Source organism: Canis lupus, chromosome 14 (assembly GCF_003254725.2).
Source record: "Canis lupus dingo isolate Sandy chromosome 14, ASM325472v2, whole genome shotgun sequence".
Taxonomy (NCBI): domain Eukaryota; kingdom Metazoa; phylum Chordata; class Mammalia; order Carnivora; family Canidae; genus Canis; species Canis lupus.
This window is the reverse complement of record NC_064256.1, coordinates 422,163-446,360: the sequence shown is the minus strand read 5'-3', so window position 1 is coordinate 446,360 and position 24,198 is coordinate 422,163. Positions and strand designations below refer to the sequence as shown.

The following is a 24,198-nucleotide window of genomic DNA, read 5'->3' as shown; positions in this document are numbered from 1 at the left end:
GTGGACCCAGGTAGGAAGGACATTGGTGGACAGAGAGAGGGCCAGCCAGGCTGCTGTTGTGATGTTTGGAGATGGTGCTCAATAGCTGTGGGGCTAGAGCTGGGGGTCAGGAGGAAGAGGTACCCAACTGTGAGCAAAGCCTGTGGTGCGGGGTGTGGCAACAGACCACGAATGCCCAGAAAGGGTTAAATCTGAGTTTCTGGTCCATGGTGCCTCCTGGTGACTCTACGTAGGGGGATGGGGGGGGGTAGGGTGGGGGGTGAGACCTCCGGGTCCTTCAGGAGGTCTGAATGGGGAATGGCCAGGTGGGGCACAGGTGCGGGACTCGGCCACCACTGGGTCTCCTCCCCACTCTGACCTTCTGCCAACCCACTCGCAGGGCCCTCCCGCCCCCCACCCCCGCCGCTGCCATGGATCACTCATTCAGCGGGGCCCCCCGATTCCTGACCCGGCCCAAGGCCTTTGTGGTGTCGGTGGGCAAGGACGCCACACTGAGCTGCCAGATCGTGGGCAACCCGACGCCGCAAGTGAGCTGGGAGAAGGACCAGCTGCCGGTGGAGGAGGGTGCGCGCTTCCGCCTGGCCCAGGACGGCGACCTGTACCGGCTCACCATCCTGGACCTGGCGCTGGGCGACAGCGGTCAGTACGTGTGCCGCGCGCGCAACGCCATCGGCGAGGCCTTCGCAGCTGTCGGGCTGCAGGTGGACGCTGAGGCCGCTTGCGCCGAGCAGGCGCCCCACTTCCTGCTGCGGCCCACGTCCATCCGCGTGCGCGAGGGCGCCGAGGCCACCTTCCGCTGCCGCGTGCGCGGCTCGCCGCCCATGGCCGTGAGCTGGGCCAAGGACGGCCGGCGCCTGGGCGCGCCGGACGAGCCCCGCGTGCGCGTGGAGGCCCTCGGTGAGGCGAGCGCGCTGCGCATCCGGGACGCGCGGCCCCGCGACGGCGGCACCTACACAGTGCGCGCCGAGAACCCGCTGGGCGCCGCCAGCGCGGACGCGGCGCTCACGGTGGACGCGGACGCGGACGCCGCCAGCCCGCCCGGGGCCTCCACGGCCGCGCTCCTGGCGCACCTGCAGCGGCGGCGCGAGGCCATGCGCGCCGAGGGCGCCCCAGCCTCGCCTCCCGGTTCCGGCACGCGCACCTGTACGGTGACCGAGGGCAAGCACGCGCGTCTTAGCTGCTACGTGACCGGTGAGCCCAAGCCCGAGACGGTCTGGAAGAAGGATGGGCAGCTGGTGGTGGAGGGCCGGCGACACGTGGTGTACGAGGACGCCCAGGAGAACTTCGTGCTCAAGATCCTCTTCTGCAAGCAGTCGGACCGGGGCCTCTACACCTGCACGGCGTCCAACCTGGTGGGCCAGACCTACAGCTCCGTGCTGGTGGTCGTGCGAGGTGAGCTCCGCTCGCGGGCCGCACTATCCCCGCGCGGCCCCTTCCCCGCTCCTTTCCACCGAGAACGAAATCCGCGGTGGAATCCGGAGTCTTGGTGGCTCTGGCGTTTGCGAGTCACAGGAGTGAACAGCAAAACGCTTTATCCTCGGCGCCCCCTCCCCCCAGGCACTCCGCCCGTCACGGGATGCTGAGGGGTCTCTCGCTGGCAGGGTGGGGACAAAGGCAGGCCAGAGGCTGTGGCCGCTGAGCCTGAAGACCCTTCTGGACCGCTGTTCGGGCTTCTGTTGAGGGCCCTGGTAGGGGTCTGGGCCTCCCCCAGGGTTCGGGGGCAGAGGACGGGAAGCACGATCGGGTTTTGTGGGCGAGGCTCCTGACCTCCACTTCTGACCCGCAGTAGTCTCCCAGGGCGGGGAAGTGGCCCCGCTCCCCAGGGTTAGGGGGTGCCTGCAGACACTGTGCGGGGGAAGTGCTCGGGCAGCAGGGCTGGGCCCGCGGTCTCAGCGGGCCCAGGGGCTCCGGGGCGGGAGGCTGGCGGGGCCACGGGCCCACGGGGTGTTGCGCCCGGGAGCAGCGTCCCTGGGCTTTTTGTGGCTTTACGTGCCTGTTTCTCCTCCTCTTCCAGACATCTTATATTAAGAGGGGAGGCTCTAGGTTCTGTGCCCTCTCCTCTGCCCCCTCCCGTCCTCCTCCTCCTCCCCATCCCTACAGCCTCTCTGCCTTCCCCGTCCCCTGCCCCGGCTCCGGCCCTAACCCTCCCCGCGCCGCGCCCAGGGCACTCCCCTGCGCCTCCCCGCCCCTCCCCGCCCCTCCCCGCCTCACGCGCGCTCCCCCGCTCTCCCCGCAGAGCCCACCATGCCCTTCAAGAAGCGACTGCAGGACCTGCAGGTGCAGGAGAAGGAGTCGGCTACGTTCCAGTGCGAGGTGCCGCTGCCGTCCACGGAGGCCGCGTGGTACAAGGAGGAGACGCGGCTGTGGGCTAGCGCCAAGTACGGCATCGAGGAGGCGGGCACCGAGCGCCGGCTGACCGTGCGCAACGTGTCGGCGGACGACGACGCCGTCTACATCTGCGAGACTGCGGAGGGCAGCCGCACAGTGGCGGAGCTGGCGGTGCAAGGTGGGCTGGGGGTGGGGGGAGAGGGAAGCGGCCGGGCGGGAGGTGCGCCGGGAGGAGGAGCCCGTGTCCCTCCCCCGACCGTACCCCGCCCCGCGCCCTGCCTACCACAGGCAACCTAGTCCGGAGGCTCCCCAGGAAGACGGCGGTGCGCGTGGGGGACACGGCCATGTTCTGCGTGGAGCTGGCCAGGCCCGAGGACCCCGTCCACTGGCTGAGGAACCAGGAGGAGGTGGTGGCTGGGGGCCGAGTGGCCATCACCACGGATGGCAGGTGCCACACGCTAACCATCTCCAAGTGCACCCTGGAGGACGTGGGCGAGGTGACCTTCACTGCCGGGGACTGCCGGACATCCACTCAGTTCTTTGTGTCTGGTAAGGGCCCTGGAGAGCCCCCCTTCCTCTGTCCACCCAGGTCTGTGCCCTGGGGTCTGCCACAGGGAGGCTTTGGGGGGTTGGGCCAACGCATCCCACCCCTGGTTTGCTGCCCTCCTTCACGGTGGTCACCCCAGGTGACTGCGAGGTAGGAGTGCTGGTGATTCCCCACTCTGCAAACCAAGTTAGAAGGTAGAGGTTGTTCTAGAAGCACACGCGTGGGTGAGGCAGGTGTGGGGCATTGTGGGTGAGCATGTCCTCTTTCTGGGCCCTTTGGTCTCAAATTTGTAGGTTGGGAGGTAGGACCCTCCCCCACGGGCCCCCACCAGGCCAGCCCTTTGTTGGGGAAGGAATGTGCCCCAGCACATGGACCTGTGGAATGTGCTCTGCTGTGGTCACTGCCTAGCCTGAGCCTTGGATACATAGATGGGGTTTGTCCCTAGGCCACCTGGGCTGTGTTTCCCTCGAAAGCCAGAGCACTCTTTCCACCGCAACCAAATCAACGGCCACAGGGCTGGAGCCAGGGGTCACACGCCCACAGCCTCCATTGGCATTGCTGTCCCCTTGGGCCATGGCCATTCCAGACCGTGGAAGCAGCCCCCTCAGTAGGGCTGGGGGTTGTGTAACACCTTGCTGGGTTGACCTGGGACCCAGGGGTTGAGGGAGCTCCGAGTTGGTGACATCGGTGAGCTGTGCTCTCCCTAGCCCCTAGGAAGCTGCCCCTGCAAGCCCCTGAGGCCCCCGTGGTAAAGGCCAGGACGGAGTGCTCTGTGACCCTTGGCTGGTCCCCACCACCCCACGGAGACCGCCCTGTCCCTATCGACGGCTATGTGGTGGAAAAGAAGCGGCTTGGCGCCTACACCTGGAGCCGGTGCCACGAGGCTGAGTGGGTGGCCACACAGGAGCTGACCATAGCCAACATGTCCGAGGAGGGGAACTTCCAGTTCCGGGTGTCAGCTGTGAACAGCTTTGGCCACAGCCCCTACCTCGAGTTCCCGGGGACTGTCCACCTGGGTAGGTGTGGGCACTCTGCGTGTGGGCTCCGTGGGCTTCCTGGGGGAGGAAGCTCTTGGGCCCCCTCCCCAGCTCTAGGGGAGGAGGTGAGGTGGGCAGAGGCGGGCCCCTTCCTGAAGCCCTCACCCTGCAGCCCCCCAGCTGGCCGTGAAGACACCTCTGAAGGCAGTGGCAGCAGTGGAGGGTAGCGAGGTGACCTTCTCCGTGGACCTCACCTTGGCCTCGGCGGGCGAGTGGTTCCTGGACGGGCAGGCCCTGAAGGCCAGCAGTATGTATGTGATCCGCCAGGATGGCACTCGCCACACCCTCACCATCCGTGCCGTGTCCGCCAGCCTGCAGGGCGCTGAGCTCAAGTTCATGGCCAATGGCATTGAGAGCAGCATCCGCATGGAGGTCCGAGGTAGGCGACCCAGCTATGACCCCCAGGCCTCTGTCCTTGGGGTGGGGCAGGTGGGCTGGTAGGGGGTCTGCTGGATGAGGCAGGGCTGCAGAGGGGAGGCTGGGGTATGAGTGGAAGGGGGCACAGAGCCTCGGTGTCTCCCCGACTCCCATTCCTCTCTGCTCATTCCGTCACTCTGCAATCTTGTCCCTTCCTTTCTGGCTCCTCTCTCTTTTTTTTAATAAATTTATTTTTTATTGGTGTTCAATTTGCCAACATATAGAATAACACCCAGTGCTCATCCCATCAAGTGCCCCCCTCAGTGCCCGTCACCCAGTCACCCCCACCTCCCGCCCACCTCCCCTTCCACCAGCCCTAGTTCGTTTCCCAGAGTTAGGAGTCTTTATGTTCTGTCTCCCTTTCTGATATTTCCCACTCATTTTTTCTCCTTTCCCCTTTATTCCCTTTCACTATTTTTTTATATTCCCCAAATGAATGAGACCATATGTTCCTCCTTCTCCGATTGACTTATTTCACTCAGCGTAACACTCTCCAGTTCCATCCACGTTGAAGCAAATGGTGGGTATTTGTCGTTTCTAATGGCTGAGGAATATTCCATTGTATACATAAGCCACATCTTCTTTATCCATTCATCTTTCGATGGACACCGAGGCTCCTTCCACAGTTTGCATTTCTGGCTCCTCTCTGTTCCCCTCTGCCTGACACTCCCTTTTGTTCACTCTCCACTGCCTCTCCTCCCTCCCCCTGTGTCCCCTCCCCTACCCATCTATCTGTCCCCTCCACTCCTGCTTTGTCCCCTCCCCACCCATCCCCTCTCCCCTGTCCGCTCCTTCTCTGTTTCCTTTCCCTCTGTCCCCTCCTCTCTCTGTCTACACACCTTCTGTCCTCCTGTATGTGGCCCCCAGAGGCCCCAGGACTGACTGCCAGGCCTCCGGTGGCCACTGTGAGGGAGGTGCTGGCCCAGCTGCATGAAGAGGCACAGCTCCTGGCTGAGCTGTCGGACCAGGCAGCGGCGGTGACATGGCTGAAGGATGGCCACGTGTTGCCACCAGGCCCCAAGTACGAGGTGCAGGCGTCAGCCGGGCAGCGGACCCTGCTGGTGCGGGATGTGGTGCGAGATGACGCTGGCCTGTACGAGTGCATCAGCAATGGGGGTCGCATCGCCTACCAGCTCTCCGTGCAAGGTGACGTCTCCCGCGTGTGTGTCTGGGTCCTCATGGGCCCACCGCCCCTGTTTTGGCCGTGGGACATGCCCCAGCTCTGGGCAGCCTTGAGGGGGTCTGAGCAGTGGGAGCCCTGCAGGGGTGGGTGACCTGTGGGCAGGGCTGGGGAGGGCGTTGGGGGCAGCCCTGGGGGGTGAAGGGGTTAGAACTCAGTAGCCCAGCCAGTTCTGCCTCCTAAAGGGCCCTGGTCCTGCCTCCGAGGGGGCCCTGGTTCTGCCTCCGAGGGGGCCCTGACCGGGGTGAGGCCTCCCAGGCCTTGCTGCCTGACCTGCCCGTGTGCCCTTGCAGGGCTTACTCCCTTCCTGCGCAAGGACACAGCTGGCGGCTGCGTGGAGGCCGTGGCTGGAGGCCTGGCCCACTTCGAATGTGAGACCTCCGAGGCCCACGTGCGTGTGCGCTGGTACAAGGATGGCATGGAGCTGAGCCGCTCCAGCCAGCGCTTCTCACAGGAGGATGTGGGCACGCGACACCGGCTGGTGGCGGCCTCGGTCAGCAGGCAGGACGAGGGGACCTACTCGTGCCGCGTGGGCGAGGACTCCGTGGACTTCCAGCTGCTTGTCTCTGGTGAGCTGCAGCCCCGGATGCCTGGGCGGGGTACTTCCTTCTGGATTTGGGAGAAGAAACTTCCCAGAGAACTAACATTTAGACGAGAAAAGATGTGGATGCGGAAAATAAAAAGACAAGGAAAGTTGCAGCCCCTTTCTCCTTTTTGAAGACGAGGCAGTGACACTGACAAGACCCGAAAGGTGCTGGAAGTGTCCTCAGCAGCTTAGGTTGGGCTCTTGATGCCTGTGGCTCTGGCTCTTTCTAGAAGCTACTGGGGCCTCAGTGCTGGCCCTTGGTGGGGTCTCAGCCACAGCCCCCCACCTTCCGTCTGCCCCAGACAGTGTCCTGGCTGCCCATCATGGTGCTCGGAGGCTGCTCCCCAGCATGCCCAGGAGGGGTTAGGGCTTTGGATTCCCCTGTGCCTGAGAAGGGTCCCACCAGCTGCACCTGGGGGGGTGGGGGCCAAGGCTGCCTTGAGTCCAGAGCGTATGTACACCGGGCTCCAGGGCTCAGGGAATGTCACCTCCGGGGCCTCTGACGCTGTGTGTCTCCGTGTCCCCAGAGCCTACACCGGTGTTTGCCAAGGAGCAGCCAGCACGCAGTGAGGTGCAGGCCAAGGCGGGCGGCAGCGCCACGCTGAGCTGCGAGGTGGCCCAGGCCGGGACGGAGGTGACGTGGTACAAGGACGGGAAGAAGCTGAGTGCGAGCTCCAGGGTGCACGTGGAGGCCCAGGGCTGCAGCAGGAGGCTGGTGGTGCAGCAGGCGGGGCGGGCCGACGCTGGGGAGTACAGCTGCGAGGCCGGGGGCCAGAAGGTGTCCTTCCACCTGCACGTTGCAGGTCAGTTGACAAGGAAGGGTGTGACCACATTCCAGGAGCAGGCCTGGAGGAGGCGTTTGCTGGGGGCTGGACTGAGGTCAACAGCTGGGTCAGGCCTGTGTCAGTCAGTGAGCTAATGCCCAGTAACAAACACCCCAGACCTTGGAGCAGCTGGCTTTGCTTAGGGCCTCAGGAAGGGTGCATGTCTGCCCCCAAGGGGTGTGCTGAGGCAGGACCCCGCTGGCTGGGGCCGGACTCCGCTGGCTGGGGCTGTGCATTTGGCTCGGAAAAATGAGCCTCTGGCCTACTGTCTGGGCAGTGGGAATGTCCAGGGTGGAGGAGGTGGGCCTGGGGTCAAGTGGCCAGCCTGGGTCTGACCTGGGACCCCCCTGTGCTCACGTGGGGTGGATGCATCCTGAGTCCGGACACCCCCTTCAAGGCGGGCAGTGCTGGGGTGTGGAAGGGGTCTGATCTCAGCCCTGCCGGGTGATCCTGGTCAGATTGTTGCTGATGTGTGCCCCCCAAATTCCTATCCTGCTGGACCCCAGAGTGTGGCCCTATGTAGAAATGGGGTCTTTGCAGAGGTGACCCAGGCATGGATCTCGAGGTGAGAGCACCCTGGTGCCGGGCGGGCGCTGAGTCCTATGACCGGTGTCCTTACAAGAGAAGGAGATTTGAGATGACCATGTGGTGACAGAGGCAGAGACTGGGGAGACATGACCACGAGCCCAAAATGCAAGGGGCCCCTCCAGGTGGAGGGGTCCTACTGGAACCTTAGAGGGAGCACGGCCACGACACCTTGACTGAGGACTCCTGGCCTCCAGACCTGGGAGGGGACAGAGCCTGGTGTCCTGAGCCCCCTGTTAGTGACCATTTGATCCTGCCTCCCTGGAACCTCATGAAGTTGCTCCCTGTGACTCAGTTGTCCCATATGTGAAGTGGTAATGGAGTTTCTGGGGCTTTGCTGAGACCCTGTGCCCACAAGACCCCCTGGCCCTCTGGGGGCAGCTTGGGCTGCCTCCCGTGGTGACCCTGTGAATTCTGACCTCCTGACCAAGGTAGGCAGGGGAGGGGACCAGGGCTGGCCACGCAAGACAGCCAGGGCATAGGCCCTGCAGGGTGAACCAAGTGTCATAGGCGGGTAGCCCTCAAGGAGGGCCCATATGCTGAGATCTGGAACGTTCTGGAAGGCGCTGGCTGGTGGTGTGTGAGGCTTGGAGCAGGAGGCTGAGCAGGAAGCAGGGCCGGGAGAATTGAGTAAAACACCATAAACCTGTGCTTTCCCGATTCCGCGATTTTGAGTACGTTGCAAGGTTGTATGCCCCAGCACCACCTCATTCTAGAATGCTTTCACGACTCTATGAAATGCCAGCAGTATGCCACCGCGTGTGTGCTCCCCCAGCCCCTGGCAACCATAGGTCTGTTGTGTGCCCCTGGCTTTGCCGGTCGGGGACACTACATGGGACCACGTGCCATGTGGCCCCTCAAGTCGGGCCCTTCGCATGAGTGTGGTGCTTCCATGGCCCCCATGTGCTGTGCTGTGCATGCGTGCTTCATGCATACAACCTGGTGACCTCCTGCTCTGTGGACTGTGTCCTTTCCACCAGCCGGCAGACGATGTGGTTGGTCCCACGCTGGGCTGTTAAGAACAGCGCTGCCGGGACATTTTGTGCAAGTGAATGCTTCTATTTGGTTCCCTTGGGATGGCTTGGTCATGCAGCAATTTCATGCGTTCGCCCTGGAAGTGCTCGATTTCCCACACTGGCTGCCCTCTCACACTCCCACCAAGAGTGTGCAAGAATCCATGTGCTTAACGTCCTCACCAACACTCATTATTTTCATCATTTATTTTTTGCTTGTCGCCACACTGGTGAGTGTGAGGTGACATCTTGTTGTGGTCTGGGTGTGCATTTCCCTGGCAAGGAGTGCCGTTGAGCATCCCTTCAGGTACATGTCAGCCATCTGGATGTCTTCTGTGGACAAATGTCTATTCAGGTTCTGTCTCATTTTTACATAGTGTTGTTTATCTTTTTATTGTTGAGTTGTAAGGGTTCTTTACATATTCTGGACACTAGGTCCTTATCAGATACAAGATTTCCAGATATCTTCTCCCATTTATTTTGTCAATAGTGTCTCTTGATGCACAGAAGTTTTTAAGTTGTGATGAATTTCAATGTACCCGCTTTGGTTGCTTGTATGTTTCGTGTCCTATCTTGGAAACCAGTGCCTGATCCAAGGTCACACCAACTGACACCTGTTTTCTTCTAAGAGTTGTCTAGTTTTACTCTTACATTTAGGTCTTCGGCCCATTTGGAGTTAGTTTTTCTGTGTGCTGTGATGATGAGACCCACCTCCACCCTCTGCATGTGGAAATCCAGGTGTTCCAGCACGGTTTGTTGAACAGATATCTTTTTTTCCCTGTTAAATTTTCTTGGCACATTTGTCAAAAATCAGTTGATCACCAATGTCAGGTTTTAGTTCTGGATTCTCAGTCCTTTTTCACTGACATATATGTCAGTCCATCTGTCTTATGTCAATACCACAGTCTAGGTCACTGTGGCTTTGTGGTGAGTTTTGAAATTGGGAAGTGTGGGTCCTCCAACTTTGTTCTTTTTATTTTATTTATTTTTTAAAAAAGATTTTATTTCTTTATTAATGAGAGATACAGAGAGAGAGGCAGAGACACAGGCAGAGAGAGAGAAGCAGGCTCCATCCAGGCAGCCTGATGCGGGACTCCATCCTTGGTCTCCAGGATCACGCCCTGGGCCGAAGGCAGGTGCCAAACTGCTGAGCCACCCAGGCATCCCATGTTCTTTTTATTTTACTATTGTTTTCATTATTTGAGTTCCCTTGCATTGCCATGTGATTTTTAGGATCAGCTTAACAAATTTTACAAAAAGGACAGCCGGTATTTTGATGGCGATTGAGCTGAATGTGTAGACCCATTTGAGTTGCTATCTTAACAATATCAACCTTTCAGGACATAAATACAGGCTGCCTCTCTGTTTATGTAGGCCTTAAAATTTTTCAACAGTTTATAGTTTTTAGTGTGGAATAACCTGTTGAGTTTGTTGCTAAGTATTTTATTCTTTTTTTTTTTCAAAGATTTTACTTATTTATCCATGAGAGACACACAGAGAGAGACAGAGACAGAGAGAGAGACAGAGACACAGGCAGAGGGAGAAGCAGGCTCCATGCAGAATGCCTGATGCGGGACTCCATCCTGAGACTCCAGGATCATGCCTCGGGCCGAAGGCAGATGCTAAACTGCTGAGCCACCCAGGGACCCTCTGAGTATTTTATTCTTTCTGACACTTCTTTAAATGGAATTGTTTTTAAATTTTATTTTGGGATAGTTCATCACTAATACACAGAGATAGAGTGAACTTTTGAATATTGGTCTTGTGTCCTAAACCCTTGCTGACTGGTTTATTCACATATTGATTTTTTTGTGGATTCCTAAGGATTTTTATTTTAGATACAAAAAAGGTGTCATACACCTGTATGTGCAGCTAGTTTTACTACTTTATTTCCAGTCTGGGTGCCTATTTATTTATTTATTTATTTATTTATTTATTTATTTATTTTTAAAAGATTTTATTTATTTATTCATGAGAGACACAGAGAGGCAGAGACACAGGCAGAGGGAGTAGCAGGCTCCATGTAGGGAGCCCAATGTGGGACTCGATACTGGAACTCCAGGATCACGCCTTGAGCTGAAGGCAAGCACTCAACCACTGAGCCACCCGGGTGTCCCTCTCATTTGGTTTTGGTTACCGATTTAATTTCTTTACTTATTGTAGGTGTGTTCAGGCTTTCTGTTTCTTCTGGGGTCAGTTTTGGTAGCTTGTGTGTTTCTGTGAGTTTTTTCATTTCATCTTCATCGTCCAACTCATAACCATGCACTTGTTCATGGTGTAAGGTCTGTGCTGATGTCCCTGCATTGATTCTGTTGTAATAATCCAAGTCATCTAACTTTCTGTGTCCGTCTAGCTAATGGTTGGTCAATTTTGTTGGTTGTTTCAAACATCTCCCATTTTTTCTATTGTTTTTTTTTATTCTGTGTTTCATTCATCTCAGGTGAGATTTCATTTCCTTCCTTCTAACCTTGGGTTTTACTTACTCCTCTTTTTCTAGTTTCTTAAGGTGTGAAATTGGGTTATTGATTTGTGCTCATGTTTTTTGACACAGGCCTATAGTTTATAACTGTGAGTTTTCCTCCAAACACTGCACCTTATTAGTCTTGGTCTGTTGTGTTTTCATTTCTATTTCAAAATATTTTCTAATTTTCCTTATAATTCTTTAAGAGTGTGTAGTTGAATTTCCACAGACTTGTGAATTTTCCAGTTTTCCTTCTTTTTAAAAAGATTATTTATTTATTTATTTATTTATTTATTTATTTATTTATTTATTTATTTATTTCTGAGGGAGAGAGAGAGCATGAGTGGGGAGGGGAGAGAAGGGGCAGAGGGAGAAGCAGGCTCCCTACTGAGCAAGGAGCCAGACATGGGGCTCCATCCCAGAACCCTTGGATCACGACCTGAGCCAAAGGCAGATGCTTCACCGACTTAGCCCCCCAGGCACCTCTCCACTTTTGCTTCCATTAATGACTTCTAGCTTTATTCCACTGTGTTTGGGAAAGATACCTTGTATTATTTCAATATCTTTACATTTATTGAGACTCATTTCCTGGGATAACCGGTGGTCTATGCTAGAGAACCTCCTGTGTGCACTTGAGTAAAGTGTCTCCTGCTGTGGTTGGGTGCAGAGTTCTGCAGAGACAGCTGGGTCTACTTGGCGTATGCTGCCCTTTCCTTACCAAGCTCCTGTTTGTCCATTACTGAAAGCAGAGCACTGAGGTCTCCAACTATTATTGCGCATCTATCTGTTTCTCTCTTTAATCTGCTTGTTTTCACTTCATGTTGTTTGGTCTCCCTGTGAGTTGTTTTTATGTTAATATTACTTTGTAATATTCAAGTTTAAAATTATACCATCTTAGTTTAAACTAAAAACTGCTCCTTTACAGTTCTGTGTCCCATACAACGGACGGCTTTATGTTTTCATCATCAGAAGTTATGTCTATATACACTAACTTTAGTCCATTAACTTTGTGGTTTTCTAATTATTGTTTGTGCATTTGTATTTTAAGTCACGTAAAAAAAATGAAGAGCTACAAACTAAGAATGCTGTAATACTGGCTTTTATGTTTATCTGTGTAACTACATTTCCTATTATTTGTTGAGCTTCTTGAATGTTAATTTTGGAGATTTTTGAGCATTCTTTCTTACATATTCTCTGTGCTCCTTTCTTGTCATTTCTCCCTATAAAACCCTCTTGTGCATATGTTGCCCCACAGACAACTAAGGCTCTGTTGATTTCCTCCATTCCTTTTACTTTCTGCTCTTCAGACTGGGTAATTTCATGAGACCTGCATTCAGATTTGCTGATTTTTTCTTCTATCTGCACAAATCAGATATTTAATCCCTTTAGTAACTTTTCATTCTAGTTCTACTTTTCAAATCTAGAATTACTGTTTGCCTTTAGAAATCTATCTTGTTGGGACACCTGGGAGGCTCAGCAGTTGAGCATCTGCCTTTGGCAGGGCATGATCCAGGGGTCCTGGGATCGAGTCTTGCATCAGGCTCCCCACAGGGAGCCTGCCTCTCCCTCTGCCTGTGTCTCTGCCTCTCTCTCTCTCCTCTCTCTCTCTCTCTCGGACTCTCATGAAAAAAATAAAATCTTTTTTTTGCATATTTTTATTGGAGTTTGATTTGCAAACATATAGCATAACAGCCAGTGCTCATCCCATCAAGTGCCCCCCTCAGTGCCCGTCACCCAGTCATCCCATCCCCCCACCCAAATCCCTTTCCACTACCCCTTGTTCGTTTTCCAGAGTTAGGTGTCTGTCATGTTCTGTCTCCCTTTCTGATATTTCCACTCATTTTCTCTCCTTTCCCCTTTATTCACTTTCAAATTTTTATATTACTCAAATGAATGAGACCATATAATGTTTGTCCTTCTCTGATTGACTTACTTCACTCAGCATAATACCCTCCAGTTCCATCCATGTCCATTAATTTGGGGAATATAAAAAATAGTGAAAGGGAGTAAAGGGGAAAGGAGAGAAAATGAATCGGAAATATCAGAGACGGTGACAGAACATGAGAGACTCCTAACTCTGGGAAACAAACAAAGGGGTAGTGGAAAGGAGGTGGGCGGAGGTGGGGGTGACTGGGTGACGGGCACTGAGGAGGGCACTTGATGGGATGAGCACTGGGTGTTATGCTATATGTTGGCAAATTGAACTCCAAAAAAGAAATAAAAAAAAGAAATATAATGTTTCTCCATATAATGTTTGTCCTCCTCTGAGTGACTTATTTCACTCAGCATAATACCCTTCAGGTCCCTCCACGTTGAAGCAAATGGTGGGTATTTGTCATTTCTTTCTTTTTTTTTAATAAAATAATTTTTTATTGGTGTTCAATTTACCAACATACAGAATAACACCCAGTGCTCATCCCGTCAAGTGTCCCCCTCAGTGCCCGTCACCCACTCACCCCCACCCCCCGACCTCCTCCCCTTCCACCACCCCTAGTTCGTTTCCCAGAGTTAGGGGTCTTTATGTTCTGTCTCCCTTTCTGATATTTCCCACACATTTCTTCTCCCTTCCCTTATATTCCCTTTCACTATTATTTATATTCCCCAAATGAATGAGAACATACACCGTTTGTCCTTCTCCGACTGACTTACTTCACTCAGCATAATACCCTCCAGTTCCATCCACGTTGAAGCAAATGGTGGGTATTTGTTGTTTCTAATGGCTGAGTAATATTCCATTGTATACATAAACCACATCTTTATCCATTGATTTTTCGATGGACACCGAGGCTCCTTCCACAGTTTGGCTATTGTGGACATTGCTGCTAGAAACATCGGGGTGAAGGTGTCCCGGCATTTCACTGCATCTGTATCTTTGGGGTAAATCCCCAGCAGTGCAATTGCTGGGTCGTAGGCCAGGTCTATTTTTAACTCTTTGAGGAACCTCCACACAGTTTTCCAGAGTGGCTGCACCGGTTCACATTCCCACCAACAGTGTAAGAGGGTTCCCTTTTCTCCGCATCCTCTCCAACATTTGTGGTTTCCTGCCTTGTTAATTTTCCCCATTCTCACGGGTGTGGGGTGGTATCTCATTGTGGTTTTGATTTGTATTTCCCTGATGGCAAGTGATGCAGAGCATTTTCTCATGTGCATGTTGGCCATGTCTATGTCTTCCTCTGTGAGATTTCTGTTCATGTCTTTTGCCCATTTCATGACTGGATTGTTTGTTTCTTTGGTGTTGAGTTTAAGAAGTTCTTTATACATCTTGGAAACTAGCCCTTTATCTGATACGTCATTTGCAAATATCTTCTCCCATTCTGTAGGTTGTCTTTGAGTTTTGTTGACTGTATCCTTTGCTGTGCAAAAGCTTCTTATCTTGATGAAGTCCCAATAGTTCATTTTTGCTTTTGTTTCTCTTGCCTTCATGGATGTATCTTGCAAGAAGTTACTGTGGCCAAGTTCAAAAAGGGTGTTGCCTGTGTTCTCCTCTAGGATTTTGATGGAATCTTGTCTCACATTTAGATCTTTCATCCATTTTGAGTTCATCTTTGTGTATGGTGCAAGAGAGTGGTCTAGATTCATTCTTTTGCATGTGGATGTCCAATTATCCCAGCACCATGTATTGAAGAGACTGTCTTTCTTCCAATGGATAGTCTTTCCTCCTTTATCGAATATTAGTTGACCATAAAGTTGAGGGTCCACTCTGGATTCTGTATTCTGTTACATTGATCGATGTGTCTGTTTTTGTGCCAGTACCACACTGTCTTGATGACCACAGCTTTGTAGTACAACCTGAAATCTGGCGTTGTGATGCCCCCATCTATGGTTTTCTTTTTTAAAATTCCCCTGGCTATTCGGGATCTTTTCTGATTCCACACAAATCTGAAAATAATTTGTTCTAACTCTCTGAAGAAAGTCCATGGTATTTTGATAGGGATTGCATTAAACGTGTAAATTGCCCTGGGTAACATTGACATTTTCACAATATTAATTCTGCCAATCCATGAGCATGGAATATTTTTCCATCTCTTTGTGTCTTCCTCAATTTCTTTCAGAAGTGTTCTATATTTTTTAGGGTATAGATCCTTTACCTCTTTGGTGAGGTTGATTCCTAGGTATCTTATGCTTTTGGGTGCAATTGTAAATGGGATGGACTCCTTAATTTCTCTTTCTTCAGTCTCATTGTTAGTGTATAGAAATGCCATTGATTTCTGGGCATTGATTTTGTATCCTGCCACGCTACCAAATTGCTGTATGAGTTCTAGCAATCTTGGGGTGGAGGCTTTTGGGTTTTCTAGGTAGAGTATCATGTCATCGGCGAAGAGGGAGAGTTTGACTTCTTCTTTGCCAATTTGAATGCCTTTTATGTCTTTTTGTGGTCTGATTGCTGAGGCTAGGACTTCCAGTACTATGTTGAATAGCAGTGGTGAGAGTGGACATCCCTGTCTTGTTCCTGATCTTAGGGGAAAGGCTCCCAGTGCTTCCCCATTGAGAATGATATTTGCTGTGGGCTTTTCGTAGATGGCTTTTAAGATGTCGAGGAAAGTTCCCTCTATCCCTACACTCTGAAGAGTTTTGATCAGGAATGGATGCTGTATTTTGTCAAATGCTTTCTCTGCATCCAATGAGAGGATCATATGGTTCTTGGTTTTTCTCTTGCTGATATGATGAATCACATTGATTGTTTTACGAGTGTTGAACCAGCCTTGTGTCCCGGGGATAAATCCTACTTGGTCATGGTGAATAATTTTCTTAATGTGCTGTTGGATCCTATTGCCTAGTATCTTGTTGAGAATTTTTGCATCCATGTTCATCAGGGATATTGGTCTGTAATTCTCCTTTTTGGTGGGGTCTTTGTCTGGTTTTGCAACTAAGGTGATGCTGGCCTCATAGAACGAATTTGGAAGGACTCCATCTCTTTCTATCTTTAGGAACAGCTTTAGTAGAATAGGTATGGTTTCTTCTTCTTTTTTTTTTTTAATTTTTTATTTATTTATGATAGTTACAGAGAGAGAGAGAGAGAGGCAGAGACACAGGCAGAGGGAGAAGCAGGCTCCATGCGCCGGGAGCCCGATGTGGGATTTGATCCTGGGTCTCCAGGATCGCGCCCTGGGCCAAAGGCAGGCGCCAAACCGCTGCGCCACCCAGGGATCCCTGGTTTCTTCTTTATACATTTGATAGAGTTCTCCTGGGAATCATCTGGCCCTAGATTCTTGTGTCTTGGGAGGATTTTGATGACTGCTTCAATTTCCTCCCTGGTTATTGGCCTGTTCAGGTTTCCTGTTTCTTCCTGTTCCAGTTTTAGTAGTTTGTAGTGTTCCAGAAATGCATCCATTTCTTCTAGATTGCCTAATTTATTGGCATATAGCTGTTCATAATATGTTTTTAAAATTGTTTGTATTTCCTTGGTATTGGTGGTGATCTCTCCTTTCTCATTCATGATTTTATTAATTTGAGTCTTCTCTCTCTTCTTTTTAATAAGGCTGGCTAATGGTTTATGTATCTTATTAATTCTTTCAAAGAACCAGCTCTTGGCTTTGTTGATCTGTTCCACAGTTCTTCTGGTCTCTATTTCATTGAGTTCTGCTCGACTCTTTATTAACTCTCTTCTTCTACTGGGTGTAGGATCTATTTGCTGCTTTTTCTCTAGCTCCTTTATGTGTAAGGTTAGCTTCTGTATTTGAGTTCTTTCCAGTTTTTGAATGGCTGCTTGTATTGCGATGTATTTCCCCCTCAGGACTGCTTTTGCTGTATCCCAACGATTTTGAATGGTTGTATCTTCATTCTCATTAGTTTCCATGAATCTTTTTAATTCTTCTCTAATTTCCTTGTTGACCCTTTCATCTTTTAGCAGGATGGTCCTTAGCCTTCACGTGTTTGAAATCCTTCCAAACTTATTTTTGTGATTTAGTTCTAATTTCAAGGCATTATGGTTTGAGAATATGCAGGGGACGATCCCAATCTTTTGGTATCGGTTCAGACCTGATTTGTGACCCCGTATGTGGTCTATTCTGGAGAAAGTTCCATGTGCACTTGAGCAGAATGTGTATTCAGTTGCATTTGGATGTAAAGTTTTGTAGATATCTGTGAAATCCATCTGGTCCAGTGTATCATTTAAAGCTCTCGTTTCTTTGGAGATATTGTGCTTAGAAGATCTGTCATTTGCAGAAAGTGCCATGTTGAAATTTCCCAGTATTAGTGTATTATTATCTAAGTATGTCTTTGCTATGGTTATTAATTGATGTACTTGGCAGGTCCCACATTAGGGGCATAAATATTCATGATTTAAGGTCCTCTTGTTGGATCGACCTTTTAAGTATGATATAGTGTACCTCTTCATCTCTTACTACAGTCTTTGGGATAAACTTTAATTTATCTGATATGAAGACTGGTACCCCAGCTTTCTTTTGAGGACCATTTGAACGGTAAATGGTTCTCCAACCTTTCATTTTCAGGCTGTAAGGTATCCTTAGGTTTAAAATGAGTGTCTTGTAGACAGCAAATAAATGGGTCTTGCTTTTTTATCCAGTTTGTAAAAGGACTACGTCTTTTTGATGGGATCATTAAACCCATTCATGTGCAGAGTTAGTATTGAAAGATAAGAATTTAGTGTCATCATAATACCTATTCAGTTCCTGTTTTTGGATTATTTCTTTAGGCATCCTCTTTCTTTTACAGAATCCTCATTAATATTTCTTGCAGAGCTGGTTTGTGGTCACATATTCTTTCAGTTTCTGCCTATCTTGGAAGCTCTTTATCTCTCCTTCTATTCTGAATGAGAGCCTTGCTGGATAAAGTATTCTTGGCTGCATGTTCTTCTCTTTTAGGACCCTGTATATATTTTGCCAGCCCTTTCTGGCCTCCCAGGTCTCTGTGCAGAGGTCTGCTTTTAATCTAATATATCTCCCCATAAAGGTTAGGGATCTCTTGTCTCTTGCTGCTTTTGGATTTTCGCTTTATCTTTGGAATTTGCAAGTTTCACTATTATATGTCGAGTTGTTGAACAGTTTTTATTGATTTTAGGGGGGATATCTCTATCTCCTGGATATGAATGCCTTTTTCCCTTCCCAAATTAGGGAAGTTCTCAGCTATGATTTGTTCAAATATGCTTTCTATCCCTCTGTCCCTCTTGGCGTCCTCTGGAACCCCAATTAAACATAGATTTTTCCTTCTGTCATTTGTTTACCTTAACCTATCCTCATGGTCTTTGTATTTGTTTTTCTCTTTTTTTCCTTGGCTTCCTTCCTTGCCATCAACTTGTCTTCTATGTCACTCACTCTGTCTTCTACCTCATTAACTCTCGTCGTTAGGACCTCCAGTTTGGATTGCATCTCATTTAATTGATTTTTAATTTCGGCCTGATTAGATCTAAATTCTGCAGTCATGAAGTCTCTTGAATCCTTTATGATTTTTTCCAGAGACACTGGTAGCTGTATAATTGTGCTTCTGAGTTGGCTTTCTGACATTGAATTGCAATCCAAATTTTGTAACTCTGTGGGAGAGAGGACTGTCTGATTCTTTCTTTTGTGGTGAGTTCTTCTTTCTAGTCATTTTGCTCAGTGCAGAGTGGCTAAAAACGAGTTGTACTGGAAAAAAAAGGAAGAAAAAAAGAGAGGGGTACCTTCTGGTTCTGTACCCTGTAAATCCCTCCACTTTCCCTGGAGCTTTCCAGAGCTGCTCTGCCAAGAACTTGCTCTTCCCCCGTCCTTCCAGCTAGTCTTCTGGGGGAGGGTCTGCTGTGCTGATTCTCAGTTGTTCACCTGAGGGAGATGCCTGCTCCCTGCCAGGTGCACAGCTCAGTGGGAGCTGTTTATCCTGTGAGGCCCCTGTCTCCTGGCGGCCCTGCTCTGTCCCAGGCACAGGATGACACCAAGAGGATCAGCAACACTGGTGGTGGCCAGCTCTCCAGCTCTGGAGTCTGCTTCCACTATAACTATCACAGTCTCCCAGTCCACACTGGCCTGGATGCTCCTGGTGTGGGGCACTGATCTGCACAGCTTGGGGGCACCTGGCGGCAGGAGAGTCCTGCTGTCCTGTGTCCTCCCCACCTTCGCATGTCTTGGGGGAATGCAGGAATTTGAGCTGTGTCCCCCGGCGCCTTGGGATCCAGGGCCTGTGCTACTGGAATCACGCTCCCAGGGCCCCGGCTCCCAAAATCAACAGAGTGCAGCCCCATCCATCTGGAGCCCCTGCCTGATGGACTGACTTCTCCCCAAGGCCCTGCTGGACATGCGTTCCAGCCCTTTACCAAGATCGGCAGTGGTATGTGGGGCACTGTACCCCGGGGTGCACTTCCTCTGTTAGTGACTCCGGGATACTGGAAACTCCACTGCCCCTCTTGCGGTTCTCAAATTTTTTTTTTTTAAAGAAATTTATCTTGTTATTGGTATTCTCTATTTGGTGAGACATTGTTTTCATATATTTCTTTATTTGTTAAGAAATGTTTTCCTTTAGTTCTCTGAACATATTTAAACCAGCTGACATAAAGACTTTGTTTAGTGAGACAATATCTGGACGTTCTCAGGGACCTCACTGTGACTTCTTCGTTTCCTGTAATGGGCATGTCATGTAATTCTTTGTTGATAAGTGGAATATTAAGTAATATAATGTGGGATCTTGAGTTCATATTGTCCAACCTTTTGCTGTTTGAACACACAAACAACAGCAACAAAAACAGTCACTTTTCTGAACTACCTCTGTGAAGTCTGCATTTTGTACAGTGTAAACCACTGAAATTTCTGATTGGTTAGCTTATTGGTCAGCTACAGTGATGACTTTAGATGCCTATAACCAGTAAGTCTCTCAATTTTTTCCGTGGGCTTTTGTATGGGTGTTGGTACATGCATATACTAGTTAGCCAGGCAGTTTACAGCTCCATATTTGCCCTTATGTCATGCTTCCACATCCTCAAGATTAGTCCAATGTGTGAATTTAGGACCTTCTCAAGTGATTCCTGAGTGTACGTATATGTATGGCCTTCTAGGAATGTGCCAGAGCTTTCCATAGCTCTCTATGGACATCATTCTGCAGCATTTCCTTTTAAGCTGTTTAGTTAGCCTGTTGTTTGCCCAACTGATATCCACCACCTTGGGCAGCCATGATATTCAGTAATTGCTTGTGATCGTTTCAACAACTGCTGATGGGGGAAAAGGCTATTTGCATTGAGTAAGCTCCTGTTCAGGCTTGGATAGGAAGGAAGGAAGGAAGAAAGGAAGGCAGGAAGGCAGGAGGGAAGTCAGTCTTCTGAGTGGAATTTTCCTTTAAAAAATTTGTTTTAATTGGAGTTCAATTTGCCAACATATAGCATAACACCCAGTGCTCATCCCGCCAAGTGCCCCCCTCATTGCCCATCACCCAGTCCCCCAACCCCCTGCCCACTTCCCCTTCCACTACCCCTTGTTCATTTCCCTGAGTTAGGTGTCTCTCATGTGTTGTCACCCTCACTGATATTTTCAATGAGTGGAATTTTCTAGTGAATCACCACATAGGTCAAATAATGACAGTTCTCGGGGAATGGGGCTTTTGCCCCATTCTGTCCCCCTCATGTGGCTTCCAGGCTGCCATTCTTCACTGTGACTGTGGACTATTGGTTTTCCAGACTACCCCAGGGATAGGGAGGCAGGTATGAAAATTCAGTAGATTAAAACACCACAAATCTTGATGATCTTACTGTTCAGCTGTTTTCCTGGAATATATGCTCCATAGATTGCTATAAGCCTTTGGTTAATTTCCAGAGCCAGAAAAAAAGGTGATTCCAATAATTTTTGCAAGGGTTTTAATTGCTTTTATGGTGGAGAGTTTTACACATTTTTTGAAAAGTTGTTAATTTACCATTTTTGCTGACATCTCCTTTAGATTTTAAAATATTTAACTAGCCTTGCAATCCTGAGAGTAAGGCCACTTGATTGTGGTGTGTTATTCTTTTTACATGTTTCTGATTCAATGGGATGCCATTTGGTTGAGTATATTTGTATTTATATTATTGAAAAATTTTGGTTTGTGGTTTTCATATATGATTTTGTGTGGTTTTGTCCTCAGAGTAATGCTGGCTTAACAAAATGGCTTGGAGAGGGCTCCCTTCTCATTTGTTTTCTGTGAGAGATTGTGTAGAATTGATGTGATTTCTCTTCCTTTTTATTTTTTATTTATTTAATTTTAATTTTTGTTTTTTTATTGGAGTTCAATTTGCCAACAGATAGCATAACACCCAGTGCTCATCCCTTCAAGTGCCCCCCCTCAGTGCCCATCACCCAGTCACCCCCACCCCCTGCCCACCTCCCTTTCTACCACCCTTTGTTCGTTTCCCAGAGTTAGGAGTCTCTCATGTTCTGTCTCCCTTTCTGATATTTCCCACTCATTTTTTCTCCATTACCCTTCTCTTCCTTTTTAAATTTCTTTTTTTAGTTATTTCCCTGATGAAACCAGTGAAATCATCCTGACCTAAATTTTTATTTCTTTCGAAGTTTTAAATTTTGAAAGCATTTCATTTATAGTGATTAAATTATGGAGATTACCTATTTCCTCTTGGGCAAATTTTAGTAGTTTGTGATTTTTGAGGAATTGTTCTGTCTCATCAAGTTTGTTTAATTTATGTGCATAGAGTTTCTTGTAGTGTTCCTTTATTATACCTTTTTTTGTTTTAAAGATTTTATTTATTTATTCCTGAAAGACGCAGAGAGAGAGAGGCAGAGACACAGGCAGAGGGAGAAGCAGACTCTATGAAGGGAGCCCGATGTGGGACTTGATCCCGGGACTCCAGGATCACGCCCTGGGCCAAAGGCAGGCGCTAAACTGCTGAGCCACCCAGGGATCCCCCCTTTATTATACTTTTAATGTCAGGGGCATCTGTGGTGATGTTTCATTCCATTCCTGATATTGTTAGCATATATATATATATATATATATATATATATATATATACACACACACACACATAGTTTTAAGATTTATTTATTTATTCATGAGAGAGAGAGAGAGAGAGAGGCAGAGACACAGGCAGAGGGAGAAGTAGGCTTCCACAGGGAGCCTGATGTGGGACTTGATCCTTGATCCTGGGATCATGCCTTGAGCCGAAGGCAGACACTCAATGCTGAGCCACCCAGGCATCCCTGTTAGCTTAGATCATCTCTCTTTTTTTTCTTTTTTAGCCTTGCTAGAGATTTATCAATTTTATTGATCTTTTCAAAGTACCATATATAGTTTTCGTTGATTTTCTCTATTTTTTTCAATTTAGTTGCTTTCTGTTCTTATCTTTATTACTTTTCCTTCTGCTTGCTCTGGGTTTATTTTGCTTTTATTTTTTATTTTTATTTTTAAAGATTTATTTATTTATGAGAGAGAGAGAGGCAGAGACACAGGAGGAGGGAGAAGCAGACTCCCTGCCGGGAGCCCAATGCAGGACTCAATCCCGGGACTCCAGGACCGCTCCCTGGGCCAAAGGCAGGCGCCAAACTGCTGAGCCACCCAGGGATCCCCTTATTTTGCTTTTAAATTATTAAGGTGGAAAAAATGGATTACTGATTGAAATTTTTTCTTTTCTATTATAATTTTTTTTTTTGAGAGACCAAAGCCTGAGGGACAGGGGAGCAGAGGGGAGAAGAGGAGGGAGGGGGTGGGGTGTTGTCAGGGAGAGTCTGCAGGATCTGGTACAAATTCACGTGTGTCTGGTTCAGAGAGGGGAGACTGTGACCAGGTTTATAGACAGTGTATCAGCTGTGGGTACATCAGGAGTCTATTATAAATATTTAATGGTGTAAGTTTCTCCCTAAGTATTAAGTTTATCCTACACATTTTGATATGTTTTTATTTTCATTGTTCAGTTTAAAATATTTCCTAATTTACCTTCAGACTAATTTGATTTCTGTATTTTTAGAAGTGTTCTTTTTGATTCCCAACTATTTAGAGATTTTACTCTCATATTTCTGTTACTGACTTTCAGTCTACTTCCTGAAGGATATTTTTGCTGGATACAGAATTCTGGTTCTTTCTTTTGATGGTGACTATTTTTCGATGAGATATTCAGTCATTCAAATTGTCTCCCTGAAAATCATGTGTTTGTATTCTCTTCCTGCTTTCAAGAGTCTTTGTTGTTTAGTTTTAAGTAACTCTGAAATGGTGTGTCTGGGTGTGGATTTCTTTAAGTTTATTGTGTCTGCGGTTTGCTGGGCTCTTTTAATCTGGTTGATGTTTTTCACCAAATTTGAAAAGGCTTCAATCATTGTTTCTTGAAAATATTTTTTGAAATATACTCTTCTCTATTTAAAGGATCAATGACATGAATTTTAGTCCTTTCAGTTTCATTCCATAGATTCCCTGAAGCTCTATCTAAAATTCCTTTTCCTTCTCTTACTTAGATTGCTTAATTTTCATTGACTTATCTTCAAGTTCAGTAGCTCTTCTGTCTACTGATTCTGCTACTGAGCCTGTTCAGTGAATTATTCCCGTTATTTTATTTTCCACTTGTAAAAGGTACATTGGTTCTTTATATCTTGTCCTTCTTTGTTGAGAGTTTCTGTGTTTCCAATCCTTCCAAGGGTATTTGCTTTCACTTCTAGGAACATTTTTGTAATAGCTGCTTTAAAGTCTCTGTCAGATATTTCCAGCACCTTTGTCATTCTGACATTGGTATTTGTTAATAGTCTTCTCCCAAGCATGTGAACTGCGAGTTTCCTGTTTTTTTAGGGCACTGTTTTGGATGGCATTGTGGATATACTGATTACTATATTTTGAAACCCTGGGTCTTCTTTACATCTAGCGTTGATTTTTTTTTAAGCTGGAAATAAGCTTTGTTGAGTTCAAGCTATGGGTTCCTGCCAGCCTCCCATGGGTTATTTTGTTTCCAGAGGCTCTGAAGTACCATTTGGGTTTGTCCTGAATGTGTTTACCTAGTAGTTAGTGTAGTTCTGGACAGAGACCATACCCCCCTTTAGAGCTCAAAGTCTTTGGTCTGCTGGTTGGGGTCAGATCCACTCACATGTGGCTCAAGGGTGAGCCCTGGTGTTCCTGGACAACGTCATGTTCTAGATCCTCTGTCATCTTTTTTAGTTCTTTAGTTGGAAAGGTGGAGCTCTAAGCATGTTGTTCTGGTACTTGCTTCTCTCATGGTCCGACATACATCAGTAGGAGGATGGAAAAAAGAAAGATCTGTGGGTCCTCCTTTGGTTGGAGAACAATGTTCTTCACCCTCCCCCAGTGTTCTAGGGGTCTCTAATCTTCATGGGCTA

At 48.8% G+C, this 24,198-nt stretch overlaps 1 protein-coding gene across 2 annotated transcripts in view; it reads left to right on the top strand.

Annotated features, from left to right (window-relative positions):
- The window catches only part of OBSCN (obscurin, cytoskeletal calmodulin and titin-interacting RhoGEF), a 132,925-nt gene that overhangs the window by 2,603 nt on the left and 106,124 nt on the right, over window positions 1–24,198 (top strand). The window contains exons 2-9 of one of the 2 annotated variants that reach the window (XM_025454938.3): window positions 380–1,392; window positions 2,237–2,506; window positions 2,617–2,877; window positions 3,583–3,891; window positions 4,025–4,291; window positions 5,197–5,475; window positions 5,803–6,078; window positions 6,623–6,898. In XM_025454938.3, coding sequence (XP_025310723.1) covers window positions 411–1,392; window positions 2,237–2,506; window positions 2,617–2,877; window positions 3,583–3,891; window positions 4,025–4,291; window positions 5,197–5,475; window positions 5,803–6,078; window positions 6,623–6,898 — 2,920 coding nt within the window. In that variant the 5' untranslated portion in view covers window positions 380–410. The remainder of the gene's footprint in view (window positions 1–379; window positions 1,393–2,236; window positions 2,507–2,616; window positions 2,878–3,582; window positions 3,892–4,024; window positions 4,292–5,196; window positions 5,476–5,802; window positions 6,079–6,622; window positions 6,899–24,198) is intronic. The other variant, XM_049093447.1, reaches the window with a different exon arrangement.